This window comes from Boleophthalmus pectinirostris, unplaced genomic scaffold (assembly GCF_026225935.1).
Source record: "Boleophthalmus pectinirostris isolate CB_2022bp ecotype Guang Dong unplaced genomic scaffold, ASM2622593v1 HiC_scaffold_20, whole genome shotgun sequence".
Taxonomy (NCBI): Eukaryota; Metazoa; Chordata; class Actinopteri; order Gobiiformes; family Gobiidae; genus Boleophthalmus; species Boleophthalmus pectinirostris.
In genome coordinates, this window is record NW_026571153.1 from 16,890,798 (window position 1) to 16,904,575 (window position 13,778).

Below are 13,778 nucleotides of genomic sequence, written 5' to 3' on the forward strand. Positions count from 1 at the left end.
TTGCAAAAGTCTAAGCTATATTTGGTACTTTGGTTTTGAAATGACTTGAAGCTCAAAGCAGACGACTTGGACTTGACTTGGACTTTCCTGTCTTTGATTTGGGACTTGACTCGGACTTGAGGTCAAAGACTTGAGACTTACTTGAGACTCGCAAACCAACGACTTGGTCCCACCTCTGTTAAATACTATAGAACAAAAGCTATGAATTTGAGGAAAAAAGTACAGTACACCATTTGCTGGAAACAAAAGAGAAGATGAAGATAATAGAAAGATTAAGTGGAAGTGAACTATTATCAATTTGTTACAATAGAATAGGTGTCCCACAGGGTTCAATGCTGGGACCACTGATAATTACTCTTTTTGACATTCTGGTCAGTATGAATTACTGAAATATATTTGATCATAATTATTAAAAGTTCTTACCAAGTTTTCCCTTCGTGCTGTGTTTTTGCTGTTGCGACCTAAGAAAATCACGTCATTATCACGTATGAGGGCATTTCTGATGTACTCTATGTAGGAATATTTTAGAGACAACCACATTAGTTATGACAAAAAAAATCAAACTACTACTCCACCCCAAGTGCTTAAAGTTCGTCATACCTTCCGAAATAGGAATAAAAATGCACAATAAATCTGGATGCCTGTGCTTAAGATTCCTGAGATTTCCAGCGCCTTGCACTGGTCTCCCTCCCTCTTTACGTCAGGGGGGAAGCCAGAGTATTTCCTCCCCTCTTTATCTGAAGGAAGTGCCAAAATAAGCCACGGCCATTGCAGCAGCAGTGCCCAAGTCTGGACACTTTTCGCACTGGTCACTTGTTCGGGTTGAAGTCGGAGAAAGAAGATTTTTAGGATCACAACTTCACAATGATCACCACCACGACTGTACGGGGGGCTGTCCTGCTTTTGCTAGCATCTGTCCATGTGCTCAAACCAGGTAAGACCACCATTCAAACTTAATGAACATGTTTAGCGTAGGTTTAGATATGGTAAGATGTAAATGAGAAGCTGTCAGTGTAATTCATTCCTTCCAGGCTTTTGAAGATCTTCTGAGGCTTGTAACGTAAACTAGAATAATGTTTGGTTTTGGTTTTTGCAAAGATAGAGATTAGAGAGTAGTTCAAAACACTTCAACACTTTGAGTCTAACCTCAGGGCAGTACAATCATCAGTGCACTTCCGTTCATCCTGAGATAAGACGTCCTGTGTCTAGTAACTGATGGGAAAAACATCTTAGATATGATTATCAAAGTGGTTTATATACAGGAATATGAGACTTTTTATTATCATGTACTGGGCAATTCATTCAGATTTTAACACTAAATTATTTTTAGTCAATTAAGCCCATTAATAAGCTATTTGTCCTCAGTGTGAGCAACCCACACTGATTGAAAAACACCCTCCCTCACACTTGCAGAGTCACTTTTCTGTTTTCAATTGTAATTTAAGAAACTGTAACATATAAACAGATAAAACAGAGCATTTCCTCATGATTAGAGTTTTTGTCTGTGCCCACTGCCCCTAAGAAATAAGTAAATAGTATATTGCATGTATGTGTGAGGGCGTGTACTTGTACTTGTAATTGTTTCTTCAAAAATAGCACCATTCAAATAGGTACAACAAAACACAATGCAAACTTACCAGAATAATCCAATTCTATTTTAAAATCACATTCCCAAAATGTCAGTGTTTTTTGGCTGCACAGAAAGAAACAAGGGTGGATTTTGTTTGTTTTCCTGTTGAGTGAAACTTTAAACTGGGACATCAGATAGTGGATTGGACAAGAGATCTAGGATTAAGAATTAGAGCGCCCCCTAACTCTTAATGTCCAAAATATATTCCTACTACTGCTATTGTTTTTCCAATTTAACATAATTTCATTTATAGCAGTTTACTATTCTCTGATGGATGGATCTTAATTGGGGAACATTCTGGACAATTCACCACTGCTGTATGATTAGATTTTTAGATTTTTTTATTCAAAGCAAATTCTGCTTTAAAGTTGCACTGTATCTTGTCTGGTGAAGGGTCCATCATCTGTCCATCATCATCCCTTAGTCTGAAAAAAAGAATCGATCATGTATTTTTTTGATTACTAATGAATACTTTGCCTGACCAACCAGTCTGTTCTACATTATGTTCAGATACAGAAGGGTCTGAAGCTGGACCGTGGTGTGTGAAAAACCTCTGTTCTAACATGGGACACTCCAACCACAACAGCATCTCCTTTTGAAATTCTCAAATCATCAGAACAAAACGTAACTTAACCTGAGATACGTAACAGTTTCCTGCTTCGACTGTTGATTCTCGGTCCTCTGCGTTATTTTCCTGCTTTTTTTTAAGTCGCCATGTTTATTTTGACACAAACCGGCCATGCTTCTCTCTGATTGGTTAATTTGCCTGTCGCGTCCAACCAGAGGCGGCGCTAACATTAGGCAACAGTAGGCAGCCGCGTAGGGCCCCCGAACGTGAAGGGGCCCCCAACCAATTTCCCTCAGTGCTGTTAATGTGCGAGGCCTCAGAGGAATTAGATTTTCTCTCAGTATGACATTAAATGAGAGTAGTTTACTTTTAAACAAGAAAACACCTTCAAAATCTGATTGTCAAATCTATTTTAACTGTCAAAGCACCCCCCATTTCATGTTAGAATGGACTCGTCAGCTTGATCCTGATTTGAACATAATCATAGCATCATCATAATCAAATGTAATGGATGAATGGAACAAAGATGTAATTGTACTAACAAAAAATAAAACTACTTTCAGCTCTGATTATCTAGCACCTAACAAAGTTTCCAGTCTACCCTAATTCAAATAAAGATGTGTGTGTCTCGTGAACAATGAGGAAAAAATGGACAATAAATATTTTAAAAATCCAAAAACAACAAGGCGCATCAGAGTGAGGGCCCCAAATTCAAGTTCGCCTAGGCCCCCCAAATTACTAAATCTGCCACTGCATCCAACTCAAATCAGGGAGACAGGACACAGCTCCAGATCCACTCGTCTTTGTAAAGTTTTGTCAAAGCGGGTAAAAGAAAACCTTGAAGAACAGAGCGGTGTCACCTGCTTTTCTCAAATGAGATAGACAAGTTTAACACCATACAGAGTTACAAATGTTACACAGAGCACTTCTAAACAGAACTGCGTGGCCCTTATGTTTTCACACTGTTAGCTCTTGCATCTCTACTACACTATAACTTAAGAACGTGATGGTAATAGTGTGAAAACGCGTGTTAAAACGGTGAAGACAGGAAACATGAGTGCTCTGGTCAGACAACAATAGTGAGAGAACAGGATGCAGCTTCTCTCTGCCTTGGAGGAAACCAGCTCCAAACTTTATCTTTTCTCCTCCACCTCTGCCTCCGACACTGAACCTATCACACGCCTTTGTCTTTTAAGAAGCGCCAAAGAAGAATGTTCCAAATAGATCTTTATCATTCTGTCACAAGTAAGGTATGTGAGAGATGATATAATGTTGTTTCATCATCAACAACATAGTGTGACGAAGATATTTATTAATAAATGAACGATGAATGACTGGATGAATGAGGTAGTGATGACTGGGTTGAGACTTGGGACTCATTTCGTAGATGTCTCATAGCTGAAAGACAAACAAGATAAGGGGTAGGAGGGTGGGGTTGAGTTAGACAAGACAAACTGAGATGATGGGAAAGGCTGCTACAAATAGACTTCTTTGGAATTAGTGGTGTGTTTGAGGTGAGCTGTGGTTCGCTGGTGAGAATCTCAGTATATTCAGTCATATTAAGTCCACATCTTGAGTTGTGTTTCGCTTCATTCACACATGTCTAACACACAAATACTAGGGATGTAACAGTAACTGAAATATCGTGATATCGTATCATCAAAGTTCTCACATTAATATCGTGGACCATCACAATATATCGAATTACAAGTCTCTTTGCTTAAATTAAGAGTTATGCTGCAGCAATAGCCAAAAAAAAACCAAAAAAAACTACATAGACCATGATCCTTTGCTCCATTTCAGTGCAGACTACATGAAGAAATAACAGTTCTAAGCACTTTTAAGTCTTAGTACTTTGGATTAAGTCTTGTCAAGGCATTTTAAGAGGAAAAAGTCGCATATTAACAGTTTTGTTAGTCTACAAAATATCGCAATAAATATCGTACCATGAGATGTATATCGTGAAAATATTGTACCAAGAGATTTGGATATTGTTACATCTCTAATCACGAGCCTCTCCACCATATCGTGAGCTTTACCACAATATCGCAATAGATATTGTATCGTGAGGTTCATACCGTTGATGATATCGTATTGTGAGACTTGGATATTGTTACACCCCTAACAAATACTACTCATTTATGCTGAGTTCTTTCATGTGGTAATACAGGAAGTTCTCTACTGTGTCTTAAAACTCCATACACCTTCACTAGAATCATTTGGATAATTTCAGCCGTGGAATTGCACATCTCTACTGAGCTAAACGTAAAAGGAGGTGTAACTTGAAAACTACCACATGACGTCACAAGGTCGGACGGAACATTTTGAGCTTTGGAGATGTAGACAAGTTACAAGGGGACAGGTACAAGGAGTAACAAAAGGTTTATTCAGACATGTGCGAATGAAACAAAACACAACTCCAGGGATGTTTATGAGGAGGTAACATCATTCTAACATGGCTTAAAGCTCAAAAGAGTCATTTTTGCGTAATACAGGATCTTTAAGCAATTTAAAACCTTTTGAACAGGGAAAGGTCCTTAAAAACATTCAAATTTAATATTATAGGTGCATTATGTAGGTACCCCACTTGCTTGTCTCCATGGAGTGGTTATTGCATAGTCGGAATTGTTCCACAGTTTGGGATTATCTATCTCCTTGGACAAAAACAGATTACATGTCATCGCATCTGTGGAGATGCGACCCACAGTACCAGAGTAAGATAGTATGTTTTTCAAGGTATTTTTGAGCAATTAAAACACCTTAATTGGATAAAATTTAATGTCACAGATGCTTGATTCTTTCTTTTGTAATTATACAAATTATCCAGTGCACATATAGTAGATAACAGTGAGATGTTTACACGTTGAACTACATTAGCATTTACTGATTGCATTGTTTGTTTGTTTTTGCAGTATCTTCACTAACGACAACTGCACAATCTGCACCAGGTGAGTGTATTGTGTGAATTGAACACTGGATAAGATGTGTTGATCTTTAATTAAACACGTAAAATAATAGTTTCCAATCTACAATCTTAGTCGCATTTGTTGCACTGTTTTCAACCACCAAAAGTCTACACAGATCTAAACACAAACACCCAAAGTCCGACTACTCTGACTGACTGTATTTTTGTTTTTGTTTTTTTGTAGAGTCTACAAAAGTGCTAACTGTACCACCCCCAACAAGTGAGTGTATTGAACACTAACACTGGATAAGATTTTGACTGCCTTTTTTAATTAAATAAGTAAAATAATGGTTTCTAGTCAAATACGCTCTCTTTAATAATAATTTTTCTTACAATCTTGCTCACATTTGTTGTAGCAACAGTAAACATAGATCCAAAAACAAACACTCTAAGTTTAAATACTCTGACTAACTGTGTTTTTGTTTGTTTTTTGCAGTGACTTCAAAACCTAAAGCTGACCTATCTATAATAAGTGAGTGTCTTGAAAACTAACACTGGATAAGATGATTTGTTTTTACAGCACCTATAGCTCCTCAGTCTGGAGCACCTCCACAAAGTGAGTGTAATGAACACTAACGCTGGAGATGATGTACTGATTTTGAATGCCTTTTTTAATTAAATAAGTAAAATAACGGTTTATAGTAAAATACACAATCTTTAAGGATCATTTTTTACAATCTTGCTCACATTTGTTGCACCAACACTCTACATAGATCCAAACACAAACACCCCAAGTCCAAATACTCTGAATGACTGTATTTTTTTGTTTGTTTTTTGCAGCGACTTCAAAACCTAAAGCTGACGTATCTACAATAAGTGAGTGTCTTGAAAACTAACACTGGATAAGATGTGTTGATTTAGCTGCTTTCTTTAATTAAACTGAATATTGCATCTTTAAAACTTATGTCAGTTTAGAGTATAAACGAGGTCAATGTAATGAAAAACACAAGAGGAGCATCTACATAATAATCATCATCTGTACTATTGTTATTAAAGTGGTAATGGAAACAACTTTGACCAGCATCATCTTGTTATGTCAAATATAATGCTATATGTTGAGTTTATGAATATTATGGAAAACCTTAAACCATTTTCTATAAAAACAACCCGGTCGAGGTTGTCCAATCTACTAGAAGAATTCACCTTACTCTCCACAAGGGGTCGGCGCACTTACAATTAAAGGGGGCATATTATGTAAAATTGAATTATATGAACTTTTAACCATGTTATAACTGTCCCCTCATCATGACTTTACTCAGATTTGGTTAATCCTGTACTGAACTGCAAAATGAATCAAATCAGTTTACAATGGACAATATTATCCATAATAGCATTTTTTAGCTTTGTACCATGTTATAACATTGTTTCCTTGCCTTCATATGTCATTCATATATGTTTGAGTAATTTAGTGATCTCTCGCGGGGCCTTTTCAAACCCTCCTTGCAGTTAGCTGTAAGATTCTGTGCCATGCTCAGTCCACAAGTCTACGTCATCCATGCTCCTACATGATAATTCTCCATAAATATACAACAATGTCATACAAAACTGTACAGAACAACTTACAGGGTACAGCGGATCTAAATATGTTATGTGCTAGCAGTTAATACCTCATATTAATACGCCCTATTTAATGTTGCTTATTTTCTTACAAATTTGCTCATGTTTTTCTATTGTTTTCAAGTGCCAATAGGAAGTTCCCCCACAACCCCTCAACCTAAGACTAATCCTCTACTGCCAACATCTACACCCAAAGTTCAAACAAGTGAGATGATTTCTGAAGGAAACAAAAAAACAACAACATAAATATAAATACCATGTTACGCCCCCCACCTTTTTTTAATCATGTTTTATGTTTTCACCTGTAGCAAAGTTAACTCCTACACCTCCTCCATGGACCACAGCTCTGAGAACATTTAGTACCACAATAATGTCAAGAACTGGTAAGAAGAAGAGCATCCTGAAAATGAAAAAAATATATGAATTTCTTGTTCAGTAGATCTTTTTTTTCTTTGGTAGTTGTATCTGAGAAGACGACATCAAAAATGACAACAGCTGGTGTCAAAATTAGTAAGAGAAATATTCATATTCATTTAATAAATACTGTCATTTCAAAAGGATTAGGAATAAAACTACTATGTATAGTCACCCACTGAATTTTGAATTATTGCAAATCATAAAATCATTGTTTTATTTTTCAGCTATTTCAGCTCAAATACTTCTCTATAATGAAACCTCTTTCCAAGTCCAGCTACCCTGACTGACTGTATTTTTGTTTGTTCTTTGCACTTGCACTTGTACTGTATAGTCACCCGCTGCCTTTTGGATTATTGCAAAACATGAAATTATGTTTTTTCTTTCAGCTCCTGCTCCTCACCCCACTCCCACTTCTCATAAAGGTAATTTTACTGTCTTGTTCTTACAACTATGTCCATTTTTCCTTATTAAAACCATGCTTTGGGATGGAAAATGATCTTTGTCAAAAATTGTCAGTATCATTCATTAAAAAAATTTCACTGGCAAGGATCACGCCAGCAATGACATAGAGCGAAGAAGAAGTTTATAGATAATGTACAAGGCGGGGAGGAGATGGCTGGGTTGAGACTCTGGGTGGGGGCTCCGTCTCAATCATCATTTGACCCCCCACTTAGGCGTCTTATAGCTGAAAGACGAACAAGATAGAGGGTGGGAAGGTGGGGTCGGGTTAGCCGAGACAAACTGGGATGATGGGAAAGGCTGCTACAAATAGGCTTCTGGCAAATTAGAGGCATGGTCGAGGTGAGTTGTGGTTCGCTGGTGAGAGGAGAAGGCGGTTAATCATATTAACTACACTTAAATTTGATATTACTAACAGAGCATGTTGTTGTCAGTGGGCAAGACACCTACCCTGCCTATGTATGAACGTGGTGCATGTGGGAATAGTGCTTGTGTAATAATACAGGTGTAAAACATTTAAGTATTGTCTTTTCATCAGATGTTCCTCCAAACAGAATCCTATCATTATAGAGAAAAATCCCGCACACTGTCTTACTTGCAAATTGTGAGATTTATTAGAATTTATTAGGACAGTAGGCCTTCGTCAAAACGTTACACGGTTTGTCCTAACAAATCTCACAATTTGCAAGTAAGACAGTATGTAGGATTTTTCTCTATGTTCCAGGGCTGCTCTCTCTCCTCCAACGCACTCGTCTCAAGTAATTGATGTGTGAAGTTCTCATTCTTTTATATCGTTGTCTTGGAGATCCTACATTATATTAAAAAACTCTCTCTCTCTCTAAACTTTAAGTCATGTGGTTACCTCATCAAAAACATACCTGGAGTTGTGTTTTGTATCATTCATACATGTTTAAGTAATCCTGCATTATTAGTCCGTCTACATCTCCAAAGAAAAAACACTCTTTTCCACTTTGTGATGTCATGAAGCAGTAGTTTCCAAATGAACAGCTACTTTTTACCTTTTGTTTAGTAGAGATTGACAATTCCAGGACTGAAATCATCCGAATGATTATGGAGTTTAAAAACACAGTGGAGCATTTCCTTTATTACCTCATGACATCACAAGGTGGAACAGAGTGTTTTCTGTTTGAGAGAAGAAAACAGCCTAAATATGGAGGGTTTGTGTTAAACATGTGTGAATGAAACAAAACACAACTCCAGGAATATTTGTGATGAGGAAACATTATAATATGGATCAGAATATGGGCCCTTTAATGTATTGTGCTAACAAGTTCATTAACCCAAAGATGTTCATTTTGTCTTCTTATATACTTTATCTTCTTGGGTTCTTTTTAAAGACAGTTCAGTAAAGTGTATTTACCTTGTTGACATGTTTTGGCCGCTGCTGCAAACCATCTTCAGAACTGTGTGTGGCTTACAGCAGCAGCCGAAAGTTTATTAACATCATGTCTTCTATGTACATGTTAGAGACTACACTCTGAGGTAAGCATTACTACTGTTATTAATGAATGTTATTGTGATGGGACAGATAACCGACTGTGGTGGATCGTGTTGCCTACTCTTGTGGCTGTTGCTGTCATCCTCATGGTGCTCCGCTTCAAATGCAAGAAAGTCGCTGATCACGCAGGTACAAAAACACAACCAGCTCCTGTGGGCTGTGGCGGGTACAGGTGACACTAGGAGAGTTTAGCTCAGTTCATTCACACGCACTTGGTTTGTTTCCAGTTTAGTCCAAATGATTGTTTCCAGTCCTGGTTTAACCCCAGCTGTGTACACTATTTTCTGATCTAATGTCATTTTCTCATCACAGACACACCTCGAGTCGTGTTTTGTTTCATTCACACATGTTGAACACACAAACTCTACATATTTAAAATTCTTCACGCAAACAAAAAACACTCTGTTCCACCTTGTGATGTCATGTTAACTTGAAAACTACTGCTTCATGACATCACAAGGTTGAACAGAGCATTTTGAGCTTTGGAGATGTGCACAGATTAATAATAAAGAATTACTCAAACATGTGCGAATGAAACAAAACACAACTCCAGGTCTGTTTTTGATAAGGTAACAACAATCTCACAAGAATACACTTTGTGAAATATAGGTTTTAGTTTATAACAGATCATCAGCAAGAATTTGTAGTCTTGACAATGGTGTAATATCTGTTTTTCCCCTAATTTGTAAATGTTTTTTTTTTATCTTTCTATTCTACAGACACAATCGACACTGGTACTGAGAAGTGAGTCTGACATTTCAGCACAGTAGCTTTTGTTTTGGAGGATTTTATCAGATAAATACATGTGTTTTTTGTACATCTTTTGTCTCTCCGCAGCGCTTCCTTCCAGAGTCGTCCCGAGAGTACCAAAGACGGCGTCATGCTGCTGGGGGTGAAGTCATCAGGAGCAGAGGAGAATGGTAACCGCCTCATCACTGTTTCACTGTTGTATTTACTTGTTCCCATGCCAACCCACAGCACATTTCCACACAAATTATCTTAAAATATTACCAGTGCTATCAGGGAAAAATATTCAAGTATTATTAATTCAGAAATTATTGTAGTTAAACCCCCTCTGTGTAACATTTGGTGGTGAGCACTGGCACGCATCTTACAATTCATGGAGATATTAAGTTAAAGCCATATTTTGGGTGATGATACATTTCATGCCATACAGTGGAACATTTTAGCCAAACTGGTGCCGCGTAGTGCCTCCGCTCAATTTCATTTCTCTCCAGTGACTAGGTCAGGAATCAAAATACACTAGACGGTTCGCAAAAACCCCGGAAGTGCGAGTTCGGGCACCAGTCAATCAACAAAGAGCCATACATTGTGTGTTGGCAACGATTCCTGAGATCGAGGATTTAAAGCCTGAACAAAGAGAATGTTTGGTGAATTTTATCAAGGGGAAAGACGTTATTGTCCTTCTTCCTATGGGATTTGGGAAAAGCTTAATATACCAGTTAGCCCCGTTAGAGGCGCATTACATATGTCACGACCAAATAGCAGCGATTGGTTAAATAAAAAAAAAGTAGCCGTCTACTGTTGAGCGAATGAATCCTAATGCTGTGAGGTCAGACGGTTTCTACAACGTGAAACCGGCTGATGAATCAGGCTAGGAACATTCCAGGCAAAGCAATAATATCTATAAACACGCATAAAAAAGTTAGTGTTTTCATTTTTTGTCTCTATTTTTGGTTGAAATATATCACACAGGGGCTTTAAAACTACATGATGTCCTTTTATTGCTCAGGCTGTGTATTATTGGTTCCTTCCTCAATTTCCTGTGGTAGTATAATAGTTCTATATTCCAGCGCTCCAACATTTTCAACATTAAATCATAGTACTTTCTTTTATATTACCATATGGTGTTATATCTGTGTAATCCCTCAGTGTTTCATGTATGTTCCATAGTGGTCCATGAGTGTATACTAGTCTTTGTGCTTTTATATTTATATTTATACTTATACTTATACTCAAGATCATTCTAAAATTATTCAGGAAAGGTTCCTGTCTGTCCTGTGAATGTGACTTTTTTAGTATCAATACCTGCTCAAATGAGTATCTAGTTTCATTACTAGTTTTAGATTGATTAGGATCTGACAAGCATGTTAAAGGTGCAACTTTTCTGTCACCTGCTTGTCTCCATGGAGATCAGGGGAGTGCAAAAATATCAAAATATCAATGTATCGTACAGTTAAATGTGATGATACAGTATTGATATCGTGGGCTGCTGTATCGATACATCACCAAGAGTATTTTTTGGTAAATTTTACTAAATGATTTTGTTACCGCTCTACAGTTTTGTTGCTTATTTAGAGGAAGAAAACTTGTTTTCACGGTTTTGAGAATTAAAATGTTTGTGTTTAATATGAACTTTGCACAAGAAGTGGTTTAACAAAGACTTTAGTATCACAGCCATGATTTAACCTTTATTTTTTATTGAACCGTAGCCAATCGTTTTGAAATATATCGTATCAAATGTGCACTGTATCGAGGTTTGTATCGTATTGTGACCTATATATCGAGGAATGTATTGTATCGGCAACTTCTTAATGATACATAGCTATAATGGAGACGTTATAAATTAGCCTGGAATGTTCCATGGTATGACTTTAAACATATCTATCTAGCGTTTATTCATTACGGGCATTTCTGTTGCTTAAAAATACAATAATTCTCTCTGTGAATAGGTTCGCCTCTCCACAGATCTTGACATAGGCATAGATATTCTACACAAAGCGATAACATTTCCACGGAGACAAGCAGGTGACGGACCCTTCACCAGAAAAGTTGCGCAGTGCAGCTTCACGTTTTTGCCCATGGACGCAACAACATTTCACTTTGCTGGTAGCTGGAATCAGTTCAGTACCTTTCAATTACTTTCGAATGGAGGTACTGAATCACTGGCTTCTGTTTTTTCCTGCCAAATAACTCCTGTTTTGGCATTCAGGGCATTCATGACACGTCTTGCCAATTATTCCAGAGGAGTGAGTGGGCTTTTAATCTCATTGTGCTGCTGCTGTGTATCTGAAGGTGTTTCCTGTGATTGAGTGGAGCCTGCCCTCGAACCAGCCGGCCAATGTGAGAGATAGGACTTCCTAACATAAACACCGATTATTGTGAACGCTCCGTATTGTACAACCAGTAAATGTCATTCAGGTCCGTACTGCGGTAGTTAAGTATAATAAAGCTGTTGTTGAGTTGAAAATGCATCGTGTACCTGAATATACGCTTTCTACACAATGCACTCGCTCACCTCTTAGACATATATACAAGAGGATGACCTGTCTTCCTCTATATGGTCAAGCTCAGAAGGAAACGGCATCATGCTGGAGGAATTTCAGTGCGGAAGACCAAGGTTTATGCTGTCATAAAGTATGGAGAATTGTATTTATTTATTTATTGACTGAGCTGCTTGCTGGGAAAGACACAGGTTGTTTCGTCTTTAGTCTCGGACATAGGAAGTCATTCTAAATTGATGGTCAACTTTAGATAAATGCGGAAAAAATAAGGTTTTCTTGGCAAGGAGATTTAAAAAGCAAACACGTCTTTACAGTTTTTTTTTTTTAAAGGTGCATAGTTTAACTTTAGTTCCATGGAGATGTTATCGCTTTGCTTTGTTTATTTCTCTGCTTCTCCATGAAGACAAGCAGGTGACTGACTTCACTAAAGGCTATTTTGAAGTCAGATCTGTGGGAAGGCGAACCCAGTAACAGAGAACTGAAATGAATAAAAGCAAGATAGATTAAATGTAATGTCCTACTATGGTGCAAAACCAGAGAAATAGCAGTTTCATGGACAGAAACATGTGATCTTGCCCTGTTTGTTCAATAATCAGCCTGAACTTACTGAATTGACTCTAATGAATGATTAAAAACTCATGAGCGCCCTCTCTTGTTTTTCTGTTGCAGTTGCAGCCAGATAAAACCACTGCTGGGAGCCTGCGATCCCCCCAACCTTGTGACTGTCCGCTCACTCAGCACATGTAGGAGTCTCAAATACTTTTTTTTTTAAATTTTTTTTTTAACTTTTTCTATTTTAAATAATAAAACTTTGAAAATATTTGACAGAACTAATGAATTGAAAAATCTCTCCTGGCCTTGAAATGTGTTTGACAACATCAAGCTCTTTGTACAGCCTCACCTCATCTGTAATAAATAAATACAGTGTCCATTTGTGTTTTTGTGTTAAATTAAACCTACCTTTTATTATGTCTTTTTATGGGCAACCTCACCAGAAACTTAATATAGGCCAACAAATTAAACACTGTTATGATCTTTGCATTAAACTACACAGTTTCAAGTTCATTAAGCTTCATCAAGTTTTTATTTATTTATTTATTTGGTTTATATATCAGGGACAGTGTACATTAATCAACATTTCTGTAAATGTACCAGAACTAGCCAGAGAAACTATTTTTCACCTGTAGTCCCTGGACAGATGGTAAACATGGTCACCCTAAAAACACAACAATAAGAATTATACAAAAAAGTGCAATTGTGCGTAACAGTTCAATTAAAAGGCAGTGAGGACACAAACAGACACATAACCCCAATTTACACAATGAAAAATAACACACACACTAAGAACAATTAAATAAATAGCAAAACTGTTTTCTGTTTCTGTTTTTTTGAATTTTACCCCAATTCTCAACACTATT

General features: G+C 37.2%; 1 protein-coding gene across 3 annotated transcripts; it reads left to right on the forward strand.

Annotated features, from left to right (window-relative positions):
- Nucleotides 1-722: 722 nt before the first annotated feature.
- On the forward strand, nucleotides 723-13,289 carry LOC110159358 (anti-sigma-I factor RsgI2-like). 3 transcript variants are annotated; one of them, XM_055156711.1, is made up of 13 exons: nucleotides 723-934; nucleotides 5,111-5,146; nucleotides 5,348-5,383; nucleotides 5,600-5,635; nucleotides 5,944-5,979; nucleotides 6,854-6,925; nucleotides 7,029-7,103; nucleotides 7,180-7,230; nucleotides 7,524-7,559; nucleotides 9,146-9,244; nucleotides 9,835-9,859; nucleotides 9,953-10,035; nucleotides 13,030-13,289. In XM_055156711.1, exons 1-13 carry the CDS (start codon nucleotides 865-867, stop codon nucleotides 13,041-13,043), a joined length of 669 nt encoding a protein of 222 aa, XP_055012686.1. In that variant the 5' UTR covers nucleotides 723-864; the 3' UTR covers nucleotides 13,044-13,289. The 3 variants fall into 3 exon arrangements, with proteins under 3 accessions (XP_055012686.1, XP_055012687.1, XP_055012685.1); XM_055156710.1 differs by having other exon boundaries at nucleotides 725-934; nucleotides 6,845-6,925; XM_055156712.1 differs by lacking the exon at nucleotides 5,600-5,635 and having other exon boundaries at nucleotides 6,845-6,925.
- Nucleotides 13,290-13,778: the final 489 nt, after the last annotated feature.

What these genes read in the sequence shown, in the direction of transcription:
- LOC110159358 (XM_055156710.1), top strand. Translation starts at nt 865, where the DNA reads ATGATCACCACCACGACTGTACGGGGGGCTGTCCTGCTTTTGCTAGCA. An exon ending in CACAATAATGTCAAGAACTG is followed by an intron (nt 7,104 to 7,179) that starts GTAAGAAGAAGA and finishes TTTCTTTGGTAG; the next exon opens with TTGTATCTGAGAAGACGACA. An exon ending in ATCGACACTGGTACTGAGAA is followed by an intron (nt 9,860 to 9,952) that starts GTGAGTCTGACA and finishes GTCTCTCCGCAG; the next exon opens with CGCTTCCTTCCAGAGTCGTC.